The following is a 21,041-nucleotide window of genomic DNA, read 5'->3' as shown; positions in this document are numbered from 1 at the left end:
CATAGAGAATAATGGAAAATATAAAGTCATGCAGGGTCAGCAGTCCTGACCCTTATTGAGACCAGGCTTTCTCTCTGCATACCTATCTGTATACACAGGTCTTAGGTGATTTACATCATCTTCTGGCCAGGAGGCCTATTAGCATTTTATGACCCTTTTCTGATAAGGGTCCGTCAACCAGAAAACTTATTTGCCCTAAAAGTGTTGTTCTTTCCAAAGTCTGGTGCCACTCTCAGAACACTAAATAAAATTACATTCTTACATAGCAAGGATACAACAATTTATAACAAAGAAAGAGGAGTACAGTGATTTATAACAAAGAGAAAATCCATTAACTCAAAAGTCTAGTATTGCCAACATCAAAACTACTATATTCCTATTTCTGCATCCCAATTACATTGATTAATATCCTCCCAGGTGCCTAAAAGATAAAGGATATGGAGGTCAGGCAGCAATCATTAACTCAACAATGAAACCCTTCACCAATATAATTCTTAGCTCTTTAAAAGACTCTATATCTTTAAGACGTTTTAAGCTTCTGTGCCTCTCACGGTTGGGAGGCTGTAAACAATCACAGGCATAGTTGTAAAAGTCCGGGGAAATCTGTCAGGCAAGTTAGAGAGCTATCAAAGGGGTTTGAGCTGAGACATCCTTTAATTTGTAAGGCTCCCCCAGACAGCCATTTTGCTTTTTTGCATTTCTTTTCCATGGGGATGGTCTTGATCCCTGTCTCCTGTACAATGTCACGAACCTCAGTCCATAGTTCATCAGGCACTCTATCTATCAGATCTAGGCCCTTAAATCTATTTCTCACTTCCACTGTATAATCATAAGGGATTTGATTTAGGTCATACCTGAATGGTCTAGCGGTTTTCCCTACGTTCTTCAATTTAAGTCTGAATTTGGTAATAAGGAGTTCATGATCTGAGCCACAGTCAGCTCCTGGTCTTGTTTCTGTTGACTGTATAGAGCTTCTCCATCTTTGGCTGCAAAGAATATAATCAATCTGATTTCGGTGTTGACCATCTGGTGATGTCCATGTGTAGAGTCTTCTCTTGTGTTGTTGGAAGAGGGTGTTTGCTATGACCAGTGCATTTTCTTGGCAAAACTCTACTAGTCTTTGCCCTGCTTCATTCCACATTCCAAGGCCAAATTTGCCTGTTACTCCAGGTGTTTCTTGACTTCCTACTTTTGCATAAGAAGAGAAGCAAAAAGCCAAGGAGAAAAGGAAAGATACAAGCATCTGAATGCAGAATTCCAAAGAATAGCAAGAAGAGATAAGAAAGCCTGCCTCAGTGATCTATGCAAAGAAATAGAGGAAAACAACAGATTGGGAAAGACTAGAGATCTCTTCAAGAAAAAGAGAGATACCAAGGGAACATTTCATGCAAAGATGGGCTCGATAAAGGACAGAAATGGTATGGACCTAAGAGAAGCAGAAGATATTAAGAAGAGATGGCAAGAATACACAGAAGAACTGTACAAAAAAATTCTTCACAAAGCAGATAATCACGATGGTGTGATCACTCACCTAGAGCCAGACATCTTGGAATGTGAAGTCAAGTGGGCCTTAGAAAGCATCACTACGAACAAAGCTAGCGGAGGTAATGGAATTCCAGTTGAGCTATTTCAAATCCTGAAAGATGATGCTGTGAAAGTGCTGCATTCAATATGCCAACAAATTTGGAAAACTCAGCAGTGGCCACAGGACTGGAAAAGGTCAGTTTTCATTCCAATCCCAAAGAAAGGCAATGCCAAAGAATGCTCAAACTACTGCACAATTGCACTCATCTCACATGCTAGTACAGTAATGCTCAAAATTCTCCAAGCCAGGCTTCAGCAATACATGAACCGTGAACTCCCTGATGTTCAAGCTGGTTTTAGAAAAGGCAGAGGAACCAGAGATCAAATTGCTAACATCTGCTGGATCATGGAAAAAGCAAGAGTGCTCCAAAAAAATATCTATTTCTGCTTTCTTGACTATGCCAAAGCCTTTGACTGTGTGGATCACAATAAACTGTGGAAAATTCTGAAAGAGATGGGAATACCAGGCCACCTGACCTGCCTCTTGAGAAATCTGTATGCAGTCCAGGAAACAACAATTAGAACAGGACATGGAACAACAGACTGGTTCCAAATAGGAAAAGGAGTACGTCCAGGCTGTATATTGTCACCCTGCTTATTTAACTTCTGTGCAGAGTACATCATGAGAAACGCTGGACTGGAAGAAACACAAGCTGGAATCAAGATTGCCAGGAGAAATATCAATAACCTCAGATATGCAGATGACACCACCCTTCTGGCAGAAAGTGAAGAAGAACTAAAAAGCCTCTGATGAAAGTGAAAGAGGAGAGTGAAAAAGTTGGCTTAAAGTTCAACATTCAGAAAACAAAGATCATGGCATCTGGTCCCATCACTTCATGGGAAATAGATGCGGAAACAGAGGAAACAGTGTCAGACTTTATTTTTTTGGGCTCCAAAATCACTGCAGACGGTGATTGCAGCCATGAAATTAAAAGACGCTTACTCCTTGGAAGAAAAGTTATAATCAATCTAGATAGTATATTCAAAAGCAGAGACATTACCTTGCCGACTAAGGTCCGTCTAGTCAAGGCTATGGTTTTTCCAGTAGTCATGTATGGATGTGAGAGCTGGACTGTAAAGAAGGCTGAGCGCCGAAGAATTGATGCTTTTGAACTGTGGTGTTGGAGAAGACTCTTGAGAGTCCCTTGGACTGCAAGGAGATCCACGCAGTCCATTCTGAAGGAGATCAGCTCTGGGATTTCTTTAGAAGGAATGATGCTAAAGCTGAAGCTCCAGTACTTTGGCCACCTCATGCGAAGAGTTGACTCATTGGAAAAGACTGATGATGGGAGCGATTGTGGGTAGGAGAAGAAGGGGACGACAGAGGATGAGATGGCTGGATAACATCACTGACTCGATGGTCATGAGTCTGAGTGAACTCCGGGAGTTGGTGATGGACAGGGAGGCCTGGCGTGCTGCGATTCATGGGGTCACAAAGAGTCGGACACGACTGAGCGACTGAACTCAACTGAACTCCTTTTATACGCAGGAGACTATTAACTGGAGTGCTAAGTTAATTTTTTCCAGGGAAAGGTGGTCAGGGATAACCCCCTGTTAATGTCAGAAGAGTGTAGTATAGCAGACAGTAAACAGACAGATTTTGGTTTCAGGGTAGTTGCTCGAGCAGAGGACCCCTTGAGACCTGACTCGTCTTTGCCTTTCAGGCCTCTTCCTCATGACCTTTGTCATGGGTGGGATCTCCCGTGCTGGCTCCCGGCAAATTATGAAACTTGGCAGCTTAAAACTGTAAACATTTATTATCTCACAGTTTCTATGGATCAAGAATTTAGGCACAGCTTAGCTGGGCACCTCTGGCTCACAGTCCCTCGCTAAGCTACAGTCAAGGTGTCAGCCAGGACTACAGTCATTTCAAGGCCCTCCCAGGGGAGGATTCACTTCCAGTTTCATCTCCATGGCTCTTGGAAGGCCTCAAGTTCTCATCAACTATTGACATTAGTTCCTTGCTGGCTGGAGGCCATCCTTACAACGTAATAACCTATTTCCTTGCATGAGGTCAGGGAAGGATGGAGGTGTGAAGGGAGGGTAGAGAGGGTCAGCCCAAAATAGAAGCCACATCCCATCCCTTCTGACACATTCTACTCACTAGAACCAAGTCACTAAATCCATCTCATACTCAAGAATAGTTCATTACACCAGGGCATGTATTAGTTATCTCTATCAGGAGGTAGAGATTTTTAAGGGGCATCTTCAGAGCCAAGTTTAGAACCTAATCCTCCTGAGACTAAAGCAAGTTATGCCCGTTATAGGTTTGCAAGTACCGTGAAGGTTAGTAATAGATTTGGGAGCTCTGCCCCAGCCTGAGCATATGGGAGGAGTCTGTGGTGCTTGGTATAAGCAGCCCTCACTGGGACACACGCACACACACAGTTGCAGAAGCTGTGGTAAATGCTTCTTCCTTCAGCCCATGATCTGAAAGTAGATCATCATGGCGAGCCCAAGGAGACACACAGATGACTGGGCTCTGCAACCTTTCTCCAAAAAGCCACCGAAGAGTCAACCACACATATTCTCTCCCTATCTATGGACCCCTCTCCTCTTCTTGCTCATGGGTAAGTCCACACTGGGGCCACTGGTATTCCCGTGAGGCTGGTCACATTTTTGCTGGGGATTCTAGTTATTTAAGGACTTCCCAGGTGGCACAGTGGTAAAGAATCTGCCTGCCAATGCAGGAGCCACAGGAGCTGCGGGTTCCATCCCAGGGCTGGGAAGAGCTCCTAGAGGAGGAAATGGCATCCCACTCCAGCATTCTTGCCTGAAAAACTCTGTGGACAGAGGAACCTGGTGGGCTACTGTCCTTGGGGTCTCAAAGATTCAGACATGACTGAGCAACTGAGCATGGCACACAGCACTAGTTGTTAAAAGCAGGAAACTGTCTTCTTTTGGTAATTTTTCTGTGGGTTCCACCTTACTGTGAGCTCTCTGTGTGTGTGTGAGAGAGAGAGAGAGAGAGAGAGAGTATGCATAGTTACACACCATGAGTAGGTAAATTTCTAGCCCCAGACTCAAATAACCCCAGGTTCAGAGTCTATTCCTCTTGCTCTCACATTTTCAAGATAAGAAATGCTGCACGATGAGTTTGTTCCCTATGCAATGTGGGTAAGACCTGCAGAGGGATACAGGAAAGTTGTCCTGATAACAAATCACCTACCAGTTTCCAAGGGAGGGATAGGACTGCTGCTGCTGCTGCGGCTGCTGCGGCTGCTGTTGCTGTTGCTAAGTCACTTCAGTCGTGTCCAATTCTGTGTGACCCCATAGATGGCAGCCCACTAGGCTCCTCTGTCCCTGGGATTCTTCAGGCAAGAACACTGGAGTGGGTTGCCATTTCCTTCTCCAATGCATGAAAGTGAAAAGTGAAAGTGAAGTCTCTCAGTCGTGCCCAACTCAGCAACTCCATGGACTGCAGCCTACAGGCTCCGCCGTCCATGGGATTTTCCAGGCAAGAGTACTGGTGTGAGGTGCCATTGCCTTCTCTGGATAGGACTGCTGGAGCTTCTTTTTATATCCTGCCTTGTTTATCACATGTTTGGAGGCTTCACTGGGGATCTGGAGATGGTCTGGTGGCCCTCAGCTAATTGGCTTCTATCTGAATATCCTTTCTTCCCAACATTCTAGCTCCCCCTAAAGGCCCAATTTCTGCTAGTTTCTGGGAACTTTTCTCAGGAACATGGCCTGAGCCACCTCTCTCCAGTGGGCAGAACTGACCCAGTACCTAGAAAGGGTCTCAACCACTGACACAGTGGCAGCTACTGTCCCTCTGGGATTCTGCTTCCTCATCAGGGATTTAGGGAGGATAATGCAGGACAAGGACCTGACAGCAGTAAGGATGAAGTTAGTGGCCGAGCAGTGAGGAGAACTCTAGAAAACTCTCAGATGCATATATAGGGTAGAGGGACCCTAGACCTCAGGCTGCATTTCAGTCTAACCTCTCTTCACTTTCTAGTTCATCTTTGTTCACCATAAGAACACAGGTAGCAGCAAGGCTATTTATATTCACACTCAACTCTTGGGGTGCTTCCTGGTTGTGTTGGATAAACCTGGAATTAACCACATTCAACGGCATCCAGATGGTCAACACAGTGAATTTCAAACAGTTTGGGGCAGAGAGACATCTCCCTCTGTCTGACATCACCAATTAGGGTGACCTCAAGCCTCACTGTTTTGGTCTAGAAGGCAGTTTTCTTGATGCTTCTGTGTTTCCAAGGAGTGATTTCAGGAACTTAGGAGGCAGTAGGGTGAACAAGTCCAACCCCCTGCCCCCAGCTTTAATATAAGGAATATTCAAAATTAAGTCCTTGTTTCATCATTTATCAGGTGTGTGAGACTCTATTTCTTAAGTGTAGAATACAAACAATAAAATGTACTATGCAAGACTGTTTTATAGATTAAGGATGTATGTGTAAATGCTTGGCATACAGTTGGTGGAAGCTATGTTTATTATTATAATAATCACTGTTATAAGTACATTATTCAGAAAATATTAAAGGATGGGCAAGTCAAATTTAGTTATCACAATCTTTAAACCCTCCCTTTAATAATTTGTCAAATGATGTAGTTTAAGATAAGATGGATGATACCTGCAGCTCCTGTATGGGACCTATGTAGCACTGCTTGCTGCTATAGGATCTGACCTGTGGGAACCACATCCTGCTCCTCCCACTGACATGTGTGTTTTTGTTTACCATTGTTGTGAGGAGAGACAAGGTCAAGACACATTCATATGCTCCCAGCCAAGACCTACCACCTTCTGGGCTGCCAGGATGGGGTGTCAGTGCTCTCAGCCTCTATACCCCAGGGTATCATCTACCCAGAATGTGGGTTCTGCCACTGATCAACCCTGTAATCTCAGGCAAGTGGCTTAAACTCTCTAAATTTCAGCTCCTTGTCAGAAAAAAAGGGCTGCTTATGAGATTAATTTTGAGAATTCAAATGAATGATTTCTACAAAGTGCCTAACACGCATAGCAATCATAAGCAGGGTCTTCCAGATGACAAGAGCTCTTTTCAGTTCAGTTCAGTTCAGTTCAGTCGCTCAGTCGTGTCCGACTCTTTGCAACCCCATGAATCACAGCACTCCAGGCCTCCCTGTTCATCACCATCTCCCAGAGTTCACTCAGACTCACGTCCATCGAGTCCGTGATGCCATCTAGCCATCTCATCCTTGGTCATCCCCTTCTCCTCCTGCCCCCAATCCCTCCCAGCATCCGAGTCTTTTCCAATGAGTCAACTCTTCGCATGAGGTGGCCAAAATACTGGAGCTTCAGCTTTAGCATCATTCCTTCCAAAGAAATCCCAGGGCTGATCTCCTTCAGAATGCACTGGTTGGATCTCCTTGCAGTTCAAGGGACTCTCAAGAGTCTTCTCCAACACCACAGTTCAAAAGCATCAATTCTTCAGCGCTCAGCCTTCTTCACAGTCCAACTCTCACATCCATACATGACCACAGGAAAAACCATAGCCTTGACTAGACGGACCTTAGTTGGCAAAGTAATGTCTCTGCTTTTGAATATACTATGTAGGTTGGTCATAACTTTTCTTCCAAGGAGTAAGCGTCTTTTAATTTCATGGCTGCAATCACCGTCTGCAGTGATTTTGGAGCCCAAAAAAATAAAGTCTGACACTGTTTCTACTGTTTCCCCATCTATTTCCATGAAGTGATGGGACCAGATGCCATGATCTTTGTTTTCTGAATGTTGAGCTTTAAGCCAACTTTTTCACTCTCCTCTTTCACTTTCATCAGAGGCTTTTTAGTTCTTCTTCACTTTCTGCCAGAAGGGTGGTGTCATCTGCATATCTGAGGTTATTGATATTTCTCCTGGCAATCTTGATTCCAGCTTGTGTTTCTTCCAGTCCAGCGTTTCTCATGATGTACTCTGCACAGAAGTTAAATAAGCAGGGTGACAATATACAGCCTTGATGTACTCCTTTTCCTATTTGGAACCAGTCTGTTGTTCCATGTCCAGTTCTAACTGTTGCTTCCTGACCTGCATACAGATTTCTCAAGAGGCAGGTTAGGTGGTCTGGTATTCCCATCTCTTTCAGAATTTTCCACAGTTTATTTTGATCCACACAGTCAAAGGCTTTGGCATAGTCAAGAAAGCAGAAATAGATGTTTTTCTGGAACTCTCTTGCTTTTTCCATGATCCAGTGGATATTGGCAATTTGATCTCTGGTTCCTCTGCCTTTTCTAAAACCAGCTTGAACATCAGGGAGTTCACAGTTCACATATTGCTGAAGCCTGGCTTGGAGAATTTTGAGCATTACTTTACTAGCATGTGAGATGAGAGCACTTGTGCGGTAGTTTGAGCATCCTTTTGCATTTCCTTTCTTTGGAATTGGAATGAAAACTGACCTTTTCCAGTCCTGTGGCCACTGCTGAGTTTTCCAAATTTGCTGGCATATTGAGTGCAGCACTTTCACAGCATCATCTTTCAGGATTTGAAACAGCTCAACTGGAATTCCATCACCTCCACTAGCTTTGTTCATAGTGATGCTTTCTAATACCCACTTAACTTCATATTCCAAGATGTCTGGCTCTAGATTAGTGATCACATCATCATGATTATCTCTTTTAGGCAACTTCAAATAACCATCACATCAGCTGAGCTTCTGTCTTCTGAATCTGCCCCAGAGTCTACCTGAACAGACCCTCTCACGTCTAGGGTGTCTAGTCCTGTGTCCTCCGTGGCAGCCTCTCCAGAAGGTCCAAGTGCTCAGCTGATGGGGTTCTAGGCAGAGACCACTCCCCTGGCCTGCACCAGGCTCTACTCTGCATCTGTGTTTTCTGTGACCTTTAGGCTTTAAGAACACACTTCAAATTTTTCCCATTCTTCCCAGCTATTTTTTGGCCTCTCCACTCTCTCCAACATTCTCTACATGTTTTTCTTCTTTTCTTTCTAATATAAATTTTATTTATTTTAATTGGAGGCCAATTACTTTACAATATTGTATTGGTTTGCCATACATCAACATGAATCCGCCACAGTGTACATGTGTTCCCCATCCTGAACCCACCTCCCACCTCCCTCCCCATACCATCCCTCAGGGTCATCCCAGTGCACCAGCCCTGAGCATCCTGTATCATGCATCAAATCTGGACTGGCGATGTGTTTCACATATGATATACATTTTTCAATGCCAGTCTCCCAAATCATCCCACCCTTGCCCTCTCCCACAGAGTTCAAAAGACTGTTCTATACATCTGAGTCTTTTTTGCTGTCTCGCACACAGGGTTATTGTTACCGTCTTTCAAAATTTCATATATATGCATTAGTATACTGTGTTGGTGTTTTTCTTTCTGGCTTACTTCACTCCTTATAATAGCCTCCAGTTTCATCCACCTCATTAGAACTGACTCAAATGCATTCTTTTTAATGGCTGAGTAATATTCCGTTATGTATATGTACCACAGCTTTCTTATCCATTCGTCTGCTGATGGACATCTAGGCTGCTTCCATGTCTTGGCTATTATAAACGTGCTGCAATGAACACTGGGGTATATGAGTCTCTTTCAATTCTGGTTTCCTCAGTGTGGATGCCCAGCAGTGGGATTGCTGGGTCATATGGCAGTTATATTTCCAGTTTTCTAAAGAATCTCCGCACTGTTCTCCATAGTGGCTGTACTAGTTTGCCTTCCCACCAACAGTGTAAGAGGGTTCCCTTTTCTCCACACCCTCTCCAGCATTTATTGCTTGTAGACTTTTGGATCGCAGCCATTCTGACTGGTGTGAAATGGTACCTCATTGTGGTTTAGATTTGCATTTCTCTGATAACGAGTGATGTTGAGCATCTTTTCATGTGTTTATTAGCCATCTGTATGTCTTCTTTGGAGAAATGTCTGTTTAAGTCTTTGGCCCATTTTTTGATTGGGTCATTTATTTTTCTGGAGTTGAGCTGCAGAAGTTTTTTGTATATTTTTGAGATTAATTCTTTGTCAGTTGCTTCATTTGCTATTATTTTCTCCCATTCTGAAGGCTGTCTTTTCACCTTGCTTACAGTTTCCTTTGTTGTGCAGAAGCTTTTAATTTTAATTAGGTCCCATTTGTTTATTTTTGCTTTGAGTTCCAATGTTCTGGGAGGTGGGTCATAGAGGATCCTTCTGTGATTTATGTCAGAAAGTGTTTTGCCTATGTTCTCCTCTAAGAGTTTTACTGGTTTTGGTCAGATCCTTAATCCATTTTGAGTTTATTTTTGTGTATGGTGTTAGAAAGTGTTCTAGTGTCATTCTTTTACAAGTGGTTGACCTGTTTTTCCAGCACCACTTGTTAAAGAGATTGTCTTTTCTCCATTGTATATTCTTGCCTCCTTTGTCAAAGATAAGGTGTCCATAGGTGCGTGGATGCCAGGGTCCTTCCCCAGTGGATTCAGGGTAATTCGAAGGTGGGGATGGAATCGGCGTCCTAGGAAAAAACTTATTTAATTACAGATAGAGAAAGATTAGAAAATTAGCGGAGAAAAAGAGGCTGAATAACTTGGTTTACATGGAATACCAATCACCACCTACATACGCCACAGGCATCTTTCTGTTCTCCCAAAGGAGAGGAGGCACTGAGGCCTCCCCAGTCCGATCTTAGAAGCCCAGGCAAAATTAGTAGGCTTGGTGAGTACCCATGTACCAGATGGGAAATTGGCCAGAAAATAGTAGGAGAGAAAAAGAGGCTGAATAACTTGGTTTATGTGGGATACCAATAAAATTCCAAGACAAGGAATTTGCACTGTCTACGTTGGGCCACCAGTGCCACTTGAATATCGGAAGGTGCCCCTCCTTGGGCTCCTTCTCATATGGAACTTAAAATCCGGGGCAAGTAAGTAGACGTGGTGGGCACCCACGCTCCAGATGGGAATTCAGTCAGAAAAAGAAAGAAGCGACATGGGGGAATCAGTCTTTCCAGAAACTGATCCCATTTCTTTATTTTTTAGGTTTGCTTATATACCTTTTGTAACACATAGGGATGAATACAGAGTCACGCAGGGGTCAGCAGTCCTGACCTTTATTAAAATCAGGTGCTTCACATAAATGTATAAAAAAAAAGGTCTTAGGGGTTTTACATCATCTTCTAGCCATGAGGCCTGCTGACATTTTATGATCCTTTCTTTCTGATAACAAAAAAACTTATTTTTTCCAAGGGTGTTTTTTCTTAAACCAGGCACCACCCTCCAAATAAAGTTGCATTCCTATAGGGTGAGGCTATAGTGAGTTACAATCAAGAAAGGAATTTATTTAACCCAAGGTAAACATGATTAATCTTAAAGGTTAATACTTATTTCTCCTATATGCTTAAAGGTTAATACTTATTTCTCCTATATGCTAGTTATATTCATTATAAGGGCAGGGAATATGGAGATTTAGCAGCAAACATCAGCCCAACAAATGAAAACCCTTCACCAATGTTCCCCTTAAGATCTATTTAGTCTTAAGATAGTGATAAAGTTAGATTTTTGCATAGCAAGGACACAGTGGTTTATAACAAAGTACAATGATCTATAACAAAAGAGAAAATTCATTAACTCAAAAAGTCTAGTATTGCTAACATCAAAAACTACTATATTTCCTTTTCTGTATTCCAAATACATTGATTAATATATTCCCAGGTGCCTAAGGATATGGAGGCCTGGCGGCAATCATTGACTCAACAATGAGAAAAGCCCTATGCTAATTAAGACTTTCAAAATACTCCAAACTCTCTGTACTGTTTATGGTTGAGAGGTAATAAACAATCATGTGCTCGGCAGGAGTATGGATAATCTTGTCACACAAACTAGTCTGCCAGCAGAGAGGTTTGACCTGAGACACCCTTGTCACACCCAGGGCAGGGAATTAGCAGCAATTATTGGCACCACAAATGAAAAACCCTTCACCAATATAATTCCTAACCAACCCACTATACTAATAATTTCTAACTTCCCAAAAGAATCTGCCTTTAGTAAGTCTAAAACATCTCATGCCTCTCACGGTTGGGAGGCTTTAAACAATCACATGTGGCCGGACAAACCTGTACATGCAGGCTAGATAACCTTCAGAGGAGTTTGTAAGTTGAAACACTCTTGTCATGGAATTTTTATTTACTTAGAGCTGTAAGCTAACTCCTTCTCTGAGAGAGGTAACGGGAGTCAGCCCCTGTAAAGTCAGCGGTGTAGATGAGAGCATGAAACAGTAAAATAGGTAGATTCTGGTTTGGGGGGTAGATGCTCAGGAACAGGGGGTTTCCTGAGGCTTGATCATGCCTTTGCGTAAGCCTCCTTCCTCATGACCTTTGCCATGGTCGGAGTTCCTCACGCTGGGTCCCGGCACATGGATTTATATCTGGGCTTTCTGTTTGGTTCCATTGATCTATATTTCTATCTTTGTGCCGATACCATACTGTCTTGATGACTGTGGCTATGTAGTAGAGCCTGAAGTCAGGCAGGTTGATTCCTCCAGTTCCATTCTTCTTTCTCAAGATAGCTTTGGCTATTCGAGGTTTTTTGTATTTCCATACAAATTGTGAAATTACTTGTTCTACCTCTGTGAAAAATACAGTTGGTAGCTTGATACGGAATGCATTAAATCTATAGATTGCTTTGGGTAGCATACACAGTTTCACTATATTGATTCTTCCAATCCATGAACTAGGTATATTTCTCCATCTATTAGTGTCCTCTTTGATTTTTTTCTATATATAGGTCTTTTGTTTCTTTAGGTAGATATATTTCTAAGTATTTTATTCTTTTCTTTGCAATGGTGAATAGAACTGTTTCCTTAATTTCTCTTTCTATTTTTCATTACCAGTATATAGGAATGCAAGAGATTTCTGTGTGTTGATTTTATATCCTGCAACTTTACTATATTCATTGATTAGCTCTAGTAATTTTCTGGTGGAATCTTTAGGGTTTTCTATGTAGAGGATCATGTCATCTGCAAACAGTGAGAGATTAACTTCTTCTTTTCCAATTTGGATTACTTTTATTTCTTTTTCTGCTCTGATTGCTGTGGCCAAAACTTCCAAAACTATGTTGAATAGTAGTGGTGAAAATGGGCACCCTTGTCTTGTTCCTGACTTTAGGGGAAATGCTTTCAATTTTTCACCATTGAGGATAATGTTTACTGTGGGTTTGTCATACATAGCTTCGAGAAGGGAATGGCAAGCCACATCAGTATTCTTGCCTTGAGAACCCCATGAACAGCATGAAAAGGCAAAATGATAGGATACCAAAAGAGGAACTCCCCAGGTCATTAGGTGCCAAATATGCTACTGGAGATCAGTGGAGAAATAATTCCAAAAGAATGAAGGGATGGAGCCAAGCAAAAACAATACCCAGTTGTGGATGTGATTGGCAATAGAAGCAAGATCCGATGCTGTAAAGAGCAATATTGCATGGGAACCTGGAATGTCAGGTCCATGAATCAAGGCAAATTGGAAGGGTCAAACAAGAGATGGCAAGGGTGAACGTCGACATTCTAGGAATCAGCAAACTAAAATGGACTGGAATGGGTGAATTTACCACAGATGTCCACTGTATCTACTACTGTGGGCAGGAATCCCTCAGAAGAAATGGAGTAGCCATCATGGTCAACAAAAGAGTCCGAAATGCAGTACTTGGATGCAATCTCAAAAATGACAAAATGATCTCTGTTCGTCTCCAAGGCAAACCACTCAATATCACAGTTATCCAAGTCTATGCCCCAACCAGTAATGCTGAAGAAACTGAAGTTGAATGGCTTTATGAAGACCTACAAGACCTTTTAGAACTAACACCCAAAAAAGATGTCCTTTTCATTATAGGGGACTGGAATGCAAAAGTAGGAAGTCAAGAAACACCTGGAGTAACAGGCAAATTTGGCCTTGGAATGTGGAGTGAAGCAGGGCAAAGACTAGTAGAGTTTTGCCAAGAAAATGCACTGGTCATAGCAAACACCCTCTTCCAACAACACAAGAGAAGACTCTACACATGGACATCACCAGATGGTCAACACCGAAATCAGATTGATTATATTCTATGCAGCCAAAGATGGAGAAGCTCTATACAGTCAACATAAACAAGACCAGGAGCTGACTGTGGCTCAGATCATGAACTCCTTATTGCCAAATTCAGACTTAAATTGAAGAAAGTAGGGAAAACCGCTAGACCATTCAGGTATGACCTAAATCAAATCCCTTATGATTATACAGTGGAAGTGAGAAATAGATTTAAGGGCCTAGATCTGATAGATAGAGTACCTGATGAACTATGGAATGAAGTTCATGACATTGTACAGGAGACAGGGATCAAGACCATCCCCATGGAAAAGAAATGCAAAAAAGCAAAATGGCTGTCTGAGGAGGCCTTACAAACAGCTGTGAAAAGAAGAGAGGTGAAAAGCAAAGGAGAAAAGGAAAGATAGAAGCATCTGAATGCAGAGTTCCAAAGAAGAGCAAGAAGAGATAAGAAAGCCTTCTTCAGTGATCACTGCAAAGAAACAGTGGGAAAGAACAGAATGGGAAAGACTAGAGATCTCTTCAAGAAAATTAGAGCTACCAAGGGAATATTTCATGCAAAGATGGGCTCGATAAAGGATGGAAATGGTATGGACCTAACAGAAGCAGAAGATATTAAGAAGAGGTGGCAAGAATACATGGAAGAACTGTACAAAAAGATCTTCACGACCCAGATAATCATGACGATGTGATCACTAATCAAGAGCCAGACATCTTGGAAAATGAAGTCAAGTGGGCCTTAGAAAGCATCACTACGAACAAAGCTAGTGGAGGTGATGGAATTCCAGTTGAGCTGTTTCAAATCCTGAAAGATGATGTTGTGAAAGTGCTGCACTCAATATGCTAGCAAGTTTGGAAAACTCAGCAGTGGCCACAGAACTGGAAAAGGTCAGTTTTCATTCCAATTCCAAAGAAAGGAAATGCAAAAGAATGCTCAAACTACTGCACAATTCCACTCATCTCACATGCTAGTAAAGTAATGCTCAAAATTCTCCAAGCCAGGCTTCAGCAGTACATGAACCATGAACTCCCTGATGTTCAAGCTGGTTTTAGAAAAGGCAGAGGAACAAGAGATCAAATTGCCAACATCCACTGGATCATGGAAAAAGCAAGAGCGTTCCAGAAAAACATCTATTTCTGCTTTCTTGACTATGCTTAAGTCTTTGACTGTGTGGATCAAAATAAACTGTGGAAAATTCTGAAAGAGATGGGAATACCAGACCACCTGACCTGCCTCTTGAGAAATCTGTATGCAGGTCAGGAAGCAGCAGTTAGAACTGGACATGGAACAACAGACTGGTTCCAAATAGGAAAAGGAGTACATCAAGGCTGTATATTGTCACCCTGCTTATTTAACTTCTGTGCAGAGTACATCATGAGAAACACTGGACTGGAAGAAACACAAGCTGGAATCAAGATTGCCAGGAGAAATATCAATAACCTCAGATATGCAGATGACACCACCCTTATGGCAGAAAGTGAAGAGGAGCTAAAAAGCCTCTTGATGAAAGTGAAAGAGGAGAGCGAAAAAGTTGGCTTAAAGTTCAACATTCAGAAAACGAAGATCATGGCATCCGGTCCCATCACTTCATGGGAAATAGATGGGGAAACAGTGGAAACAGTGTCAAACTTTATTTTTGGGGGCTCCAAAATCACTGCAGATGGTGATTACAGCCATGAAATTAAAAGACACTTACTCCTTGGAAGAAAAGTTATGACCAACCTACATAGTATATTCAAAAGCAGAGACATTACTTTGCCAACTAAGGTCCGTCTAGTCAAGGCTATGGTTTTTCCTGTGGTCATGTATGGATGTGAGAGTTGGACTGTGAAGAAGGCTGAGTGCCGAAGAATTGATGCTTTTGAACTGTGGTGTTGGAGAAGACTCTTGAGAGTCCCTTGGACTGCAAGGAGATCCAACCAGTCCATTCTGAAGGAGATCAGCCCTGGGATTTCTTTGGAAGGAATGATGCTAAACCTGAAACTCCAGTACTTTGGCTACCTCATGCGAAGAGTTGACTCATTGGAAAAGACTCTGATGCTGGGACGGATCAGGGGCAGGAGGAGAAGGGGACGACCAAGGATGAGATGGCTGGATGGCATCACTGACTCGATGGACGTGAGTCTGAGTGAACTCTGGAAGATGGTGATGAACAGGGAGGCCTGGAGTGCTGTGATTCATGGGGTCGCAAAGAGTCGGACATGACTGAGCGACTGAACAGAACTGATGTTGAGGTATGTTCCTTCTATTTCTGCTTTCTGGAGAGTTTTTATCATAATGGATGTTGAATTTTGTCAAAAGCTTTCTGTGCATGTATTGAGATAACCATATGGATTTTGTTTTTTAATTTGTTAATGTGGTGTATTACATTGATTGATTTGTGGATATTGAAGAATCCTTGCATCTCTGGGATAAAGCCCACTTGGTCATGATGTATGATCTTTTTTTTAATTTTTTTTATTTTTTTTTAATTTCAAGCATCTCCCCACATTTTATTTATTTATTTATTTATTTATTTTATTCTACTTTACAATACTGTATTGGTTTTGCCATATATTGACATGAATCGACCACGGATGTATACAAGCTCCCAATCCTGAATCCCCCTCCCACCTCCCACCCCATATCATCACTCTGGATCATCCCCATGCACAAGCCTCAAGCATCCTGTATCCTGTATCGAACATAGACTGGCACTTCGTTTCTAACATGATAGTATACATGTTTCCATGACATTCTCCCAAATCATCCCACCCTCTCGCTCTTCCTCACAGTCCAAAAGTCCGTTCTATACATCTGTGTCTCTTTTGCTGTCTCGCATACAGGGTCATCATTACCATCTTTCTAAATTCCGTATATATGTGTCAGTATACTGTATTGGTGTTTTTCTTTCTGGCTTACTTCACTTTGTATAATCGGCTCCAGTTTCATCCATCTCATTAGAACTGATTCAAATGTATTCTTTTTAATGGCTGAGTAATACTCCATTGTGTATATGTACCACAGCTTATCCATTCGTCTGCTGATGGACATCTAGGTTGTTTCCATGTCCTGGCTATTATAAACAGTGCTGCCATGAACATTGGGGTATATGGGTCTCTTTCAATTCTGGTTTCCTCAGTGTGGATGCCCAGCAGTGGGATTGCTGGGTCATAAGGCAGCTCTATTTGCAATTTTTTAAGGAATCTCCGCACTGTTTTCCATAGTGGGTGTATTAGTTTGCATTCCCACCAACAGTGTAAGAAGGTTCCCTTTTCTCCACATCCTCTCCAGCATTTATTGCTTGTAGACTTTTGGATCGCAGCCATTCTGACTGGTGTGAAATGGTACCTCATTGTGGTCTTGATTTGCATTTCTCTGATAATGAGTTATGTTGAGCATCTTTTCATGTGTTTGTTAGCCATCCATATGTCTTCTTTGGAGAAATGCCTATTTAGTCTTTGGCCCATTTTTTGATTGGGTCGTTTATTTTTCTGGAGTTGAGCTGCATAAGTTGCTTGTATATTTTTGAGATTAGTTGTTTGTCAGTTGCTTCATTTGCTATTATTTTCTCCCATTCAGAAGGCTGTCTTTTCACCTTACTTATAGTTTCCTTTGTTGTGCAAAAGCTTTTAATTTTAATTAGATCCCATTTGTTTATTTTTGCTTTTATTTCCAGAATTCTGGGAGGTGGATCATAGAGAATCCTGCTGTGATTTATGTCGGAGAGTGTTTTGCCTATGTTCTCCTCTAGGAGTTTTATAGTTTCTGGTCTTTCATTTATATCTTTAACCAATTTTGAGTTTATTTTTGTGTGTGGTGTTAGAAAGTGATCTAGTTTCATTCTTTTACAAGTGGTTGACCAGTTTTCCCAGCACCACTTGTTAAAGAGATTGACTTTACTCGATTGTATATTCTTGCCTCCTTTGTCGAAGATAAGGTGTCCATATGTGTGTGGATTTATCTCTGGGCTTTCTATTTTGTTCCATTGATCTATAGTTCTGTCTTTGTGCCAGTACCATACTGTCTTGATGACTGTGGCTTTGTAGTAGAGCCTGAAGTCAGGCAGGTTGATTCCTCCAGTTCCATTCTTCTTTCTCAAGATTGCTTTGGCTATTCGAGGTTTTTTGTATTTCCATACAAATTGTGAAATTATTTGTTCTACCTCTGTGAAAAATACCGCTGGTAGCTTGATAGGGATTGCATTGAATCTGTAGATTGCTTTCGGTAGTATACTCATTTTCACTATATTGATTCTTCCAATCCATGAACATGGTATATTTCTCCATCTCTTTGTGTCCTCTTTGATTTCTTTCATCAGTGTTTTATAGTTTTTGATATATAGGTCTTTAGTTTCTTTAGTAGGTATATTCCTAAGTATTTTATTCTTTTCATTGCAATGGTGAATGGAATTGTTTCCTTAATTTCTTTTTCTACTTTCTCATTATTAGTATATAGGAATGCAAGGGATTTCTGTGTGTTGATTTTATATCCTGCAACTTTACTATATTATTGATTAGGTCTAGTAATTTTCTGGTGGAGTCTTTAGGGTTTTCTATGTAGAGGATCATGTCATCTGCAAACAGTGAGAGTTTTACTTCTTCTTTTCCAATTTGGATTCCGTTTCTTTCTTCTTCTGCTCTGATTGCTGTGGCCAAAACTTCCAGAACTATGTTGAATAGTAGCGGGGAAAGTGGGCACCCTTGTCTTGTTCCTGACTTTAGGGGAAATGCTTTCAATTTTTCACCTTTGAGGATAATGTTTGCTGTGAGTTTGTCATATATAGCTTTTATTATGTTGAGGTATGTTCCTTCTATTCTTGCTTTCTGAAGCGTTTTTATCATAAATGGATGTTGAATTTTCTCAACGGCCTTCTCAGCATCTATTGAGATAATCATATGGCTTTTATTTTTCAATTTGTTAATGTGGTGAATTACATTGATTGATTTGCGGATATTGAAGAATCCTTTCATCCCTGGGATAAAGCCCACTTGGTCATGGTGTATGATCTTTTTAATGTGTTGTTGGATTCTGATTGCTAGAATTTTGTTGAGGACTTTTGCATCTATGTTCATCAGTGATATTGGCTTGTAGTTTTCTTTTTTTGTGGCGTCTTTGTCAGGTTTTGGTATTAGGGTGATGGTGGCCTCATAGAATGAGTTTGGAAGTTTACCTTCCTCTGCAATTTTCTGGAAGAGTTTGAGTAGGATAGGTGTTAGCTCTTCTTGAAATTTTTGGTAGAATTCAGCTGTGATGCCATCTGGACCTGGGCTTTTGTTTGCTGGAAGATTTCTGATTACAGTTTTTATTTCCATGCTTGTGACTGGTCTCTTAAGATTTTCTATTTCTTCCTGGTTCAGTTTTGGAAAGCTGTACTTTTCTAAGAATTTGTCCATTTCTCCATGTTCTCCATTTTATTGGCATATAATTGCTGATTGTCGTCTCTTATGATTCTTTGTATTTCTGTGTTGTCTGTTGTGATCTCTCCATTTTCATTCCTAATTTTACTGATTTGACTTTTCTCTCTTTGTTTCTTGATGAGTCTGGCTAATGTTTTGTCAATTTTATTTATCTCCTCAAAGAACCAGCTTTTAGCTTTGTTGATTTTTGTTATAGTCTCTTTTGTTTCTTTTGCATTTATTTCTGCCCTAATTTTAAAGATTTCTTTCCTTCTACCAACCCTGGGATTTTTTATTTCTTCCTTTTCTAGTTGCTTTAGGTGTAGAGTTAGGTTATTTATTTGACTTTTTTCTTGTTTCTTGAGGTATGCCTGTATTGCTATGAACCTTCCCCTTAGCACTGCTTTTACAGTGTCCCACAGGTTTTGGGTCATTTTGCTTTCATTTTCATTCATTTCTATGCATATTTTGACTTCTTTTTTAATTTCTTCTGTGATTTGTTGGTCATTCAGCAGCGTGTTTTTCATCCTCCATATGTTGGAATTTTTAATAGTTTTTCTCCTGTAACTGACATCTAATCTTACTGCATTGTGGTCAGAAAAGATGCTTGGAATGATTTCCATTTTTTAAAGTTTACCAAGGCTTGATTTATGGCCCAGGATGTGATCTATCCTGGAGAAGGTTCCGTGTGCGCTTGAGAAAAAGGTGAAATTCATTGTTTTGGGGTGAAATGTCCTATAGATATCAATTAGGTCTAACTGGTCTATTGTATTGTTTAAAGTTTGTGTTTCCTTGTTGATTTTCTGTTTAGTTGATCTATTCATAGGTGTGAGTGGGGTATTAAAGTCTCCCACTATTATTGTGTTGTTGTTAATTTCCACTTTCATACTTGTTAGCATTTGTCTTACATATTGTGGTGCTCCTATGTTGGGTGCATATATATTTATAATTGTTATATCTTCTTGGATTGATCCTTTGATCATTATGTAGTGTCCTACTTTGTCTCTTTTCACAGCCTTCGTTTTAAAGTCTGTTTTATCTGATATGAGTATTGCTACTGCTGCTTTCTTTTGGTCTCTGTTTGCATGGAATACCTTTTTCCAGCCCCTCACTTTCAGTCTGTATGTGTCCCTTGTTTCGAGGTGGTTCTCTTGTAGACAACATATATAGGGGTCTTGTTTTTGTATCCATTCAGCCAGTCTTTGTCTTTTGGTTGGGGCATTCAACCCATTTACGTTTATGGTAATTATTGATAAGTATGATCCCGTTGCCATTTACTTTATTGTTTTGTAGTTTATTCGAGTTTATACATCCTTTTTGTGTTTCCTGTCTAGAGAAGATCCTTTAGCATTTGTTGGAGAGCTGGTTTCGTGGTGTTGAATTCTCTCAGCTTTTGCTTGTTTGTAAAGCTTTTTATTTCTCCTTCATATTTGAATGAGATCCTTGCTGGGTACAGTAATCTGGGCTGTAGGTTATTTTCTTTCATTACTCGAAGTATGTCTTGCCATTCCCTCTGGCCTGAAGAGTTTCTATTGAAAGATCAGCTGTTATCCTTATGGGAATCCCCTTGTGTGTTATTTGTTGTGTTTCCCTTGCTGCTTTTAACATTTGTTCTTTGTGTTTGATCTTTGTTAATTTGATTAATTTGTGTCTTGAGGTGTTTCGCCTTGGGTAAATCCTGTTTGGGACTCTCTGGGTTTCTTGGACTTGGGTGATTATTTCCTTCCCCATTTTAGGGAATTTTTCAACTATTATCTCCTCAAGGATTTTCTCATGGTCTTTCTTTTTGTCTTCTTCTGGGACTCCTATGATTCAAATGTTGGGGTGTTTAATATTGTCCCAGAGGTCTCTGAGATTGTCCTCATTTCTTTTATTTTTTTTTTGTTTATGTTTTTATTTTTTTATTCTTTTTATTTTTTTTTAAATTTTTATTTTTACTTTATTTTACTTTACAATACTGTATTGGTTTTGCCATACATTGACATGAATCCACCACAGGTGTACATGCATTCCCAAACATGAACCCCCCTCCCACCTCCCTCCCCATAACATCTCTCTGGGTCATCCCCATGCACCAGCCCCAAGCATGCTGTATCCTGCATCGGAC

The 21,041-nt window shown here is 41.0% G+C and overlaps 1 protein-coding gene across 1 annotated transcript in view; it reads left to right on the top strand.

Annotated features, from left to right (window-relative positions):
- The first annotated feature begins 4,030 nt into the window (after positions 1 to 4,030).
- LY9 (lymphocyte antigen 9) overlaps positions 4,031 to 21,041 on the top strand; it is a 39,103-nt gene continuing 22,092 nt past the window's right edge. Inside the window, 1 exon segment of the mRNA XM_052637915.1 lies at positions 4,031 to 4,154. Within this exon segment, the coding sequence (XP_052493875.1) occupies positions 4,031 to 4,154 (124 nt within the window).

This window comes from Budorcas taxicolor, chromosome 3 (assembly GCF_023091745.1).
Source record: "Budorcas taxicolor isolate Tak-1 chromosome 3, Takin1.1, whole genome shotgun sequence".
Lineage (NCBI taxonomy): Eukaryota > Metazoa > Chordata > Mammalia > Artiodactyla > Bovidae > Budorcas > Budorcas taxicolor.
This window is presented reverse-complemented; position numbering and strand designations above follow the sequence as displayed.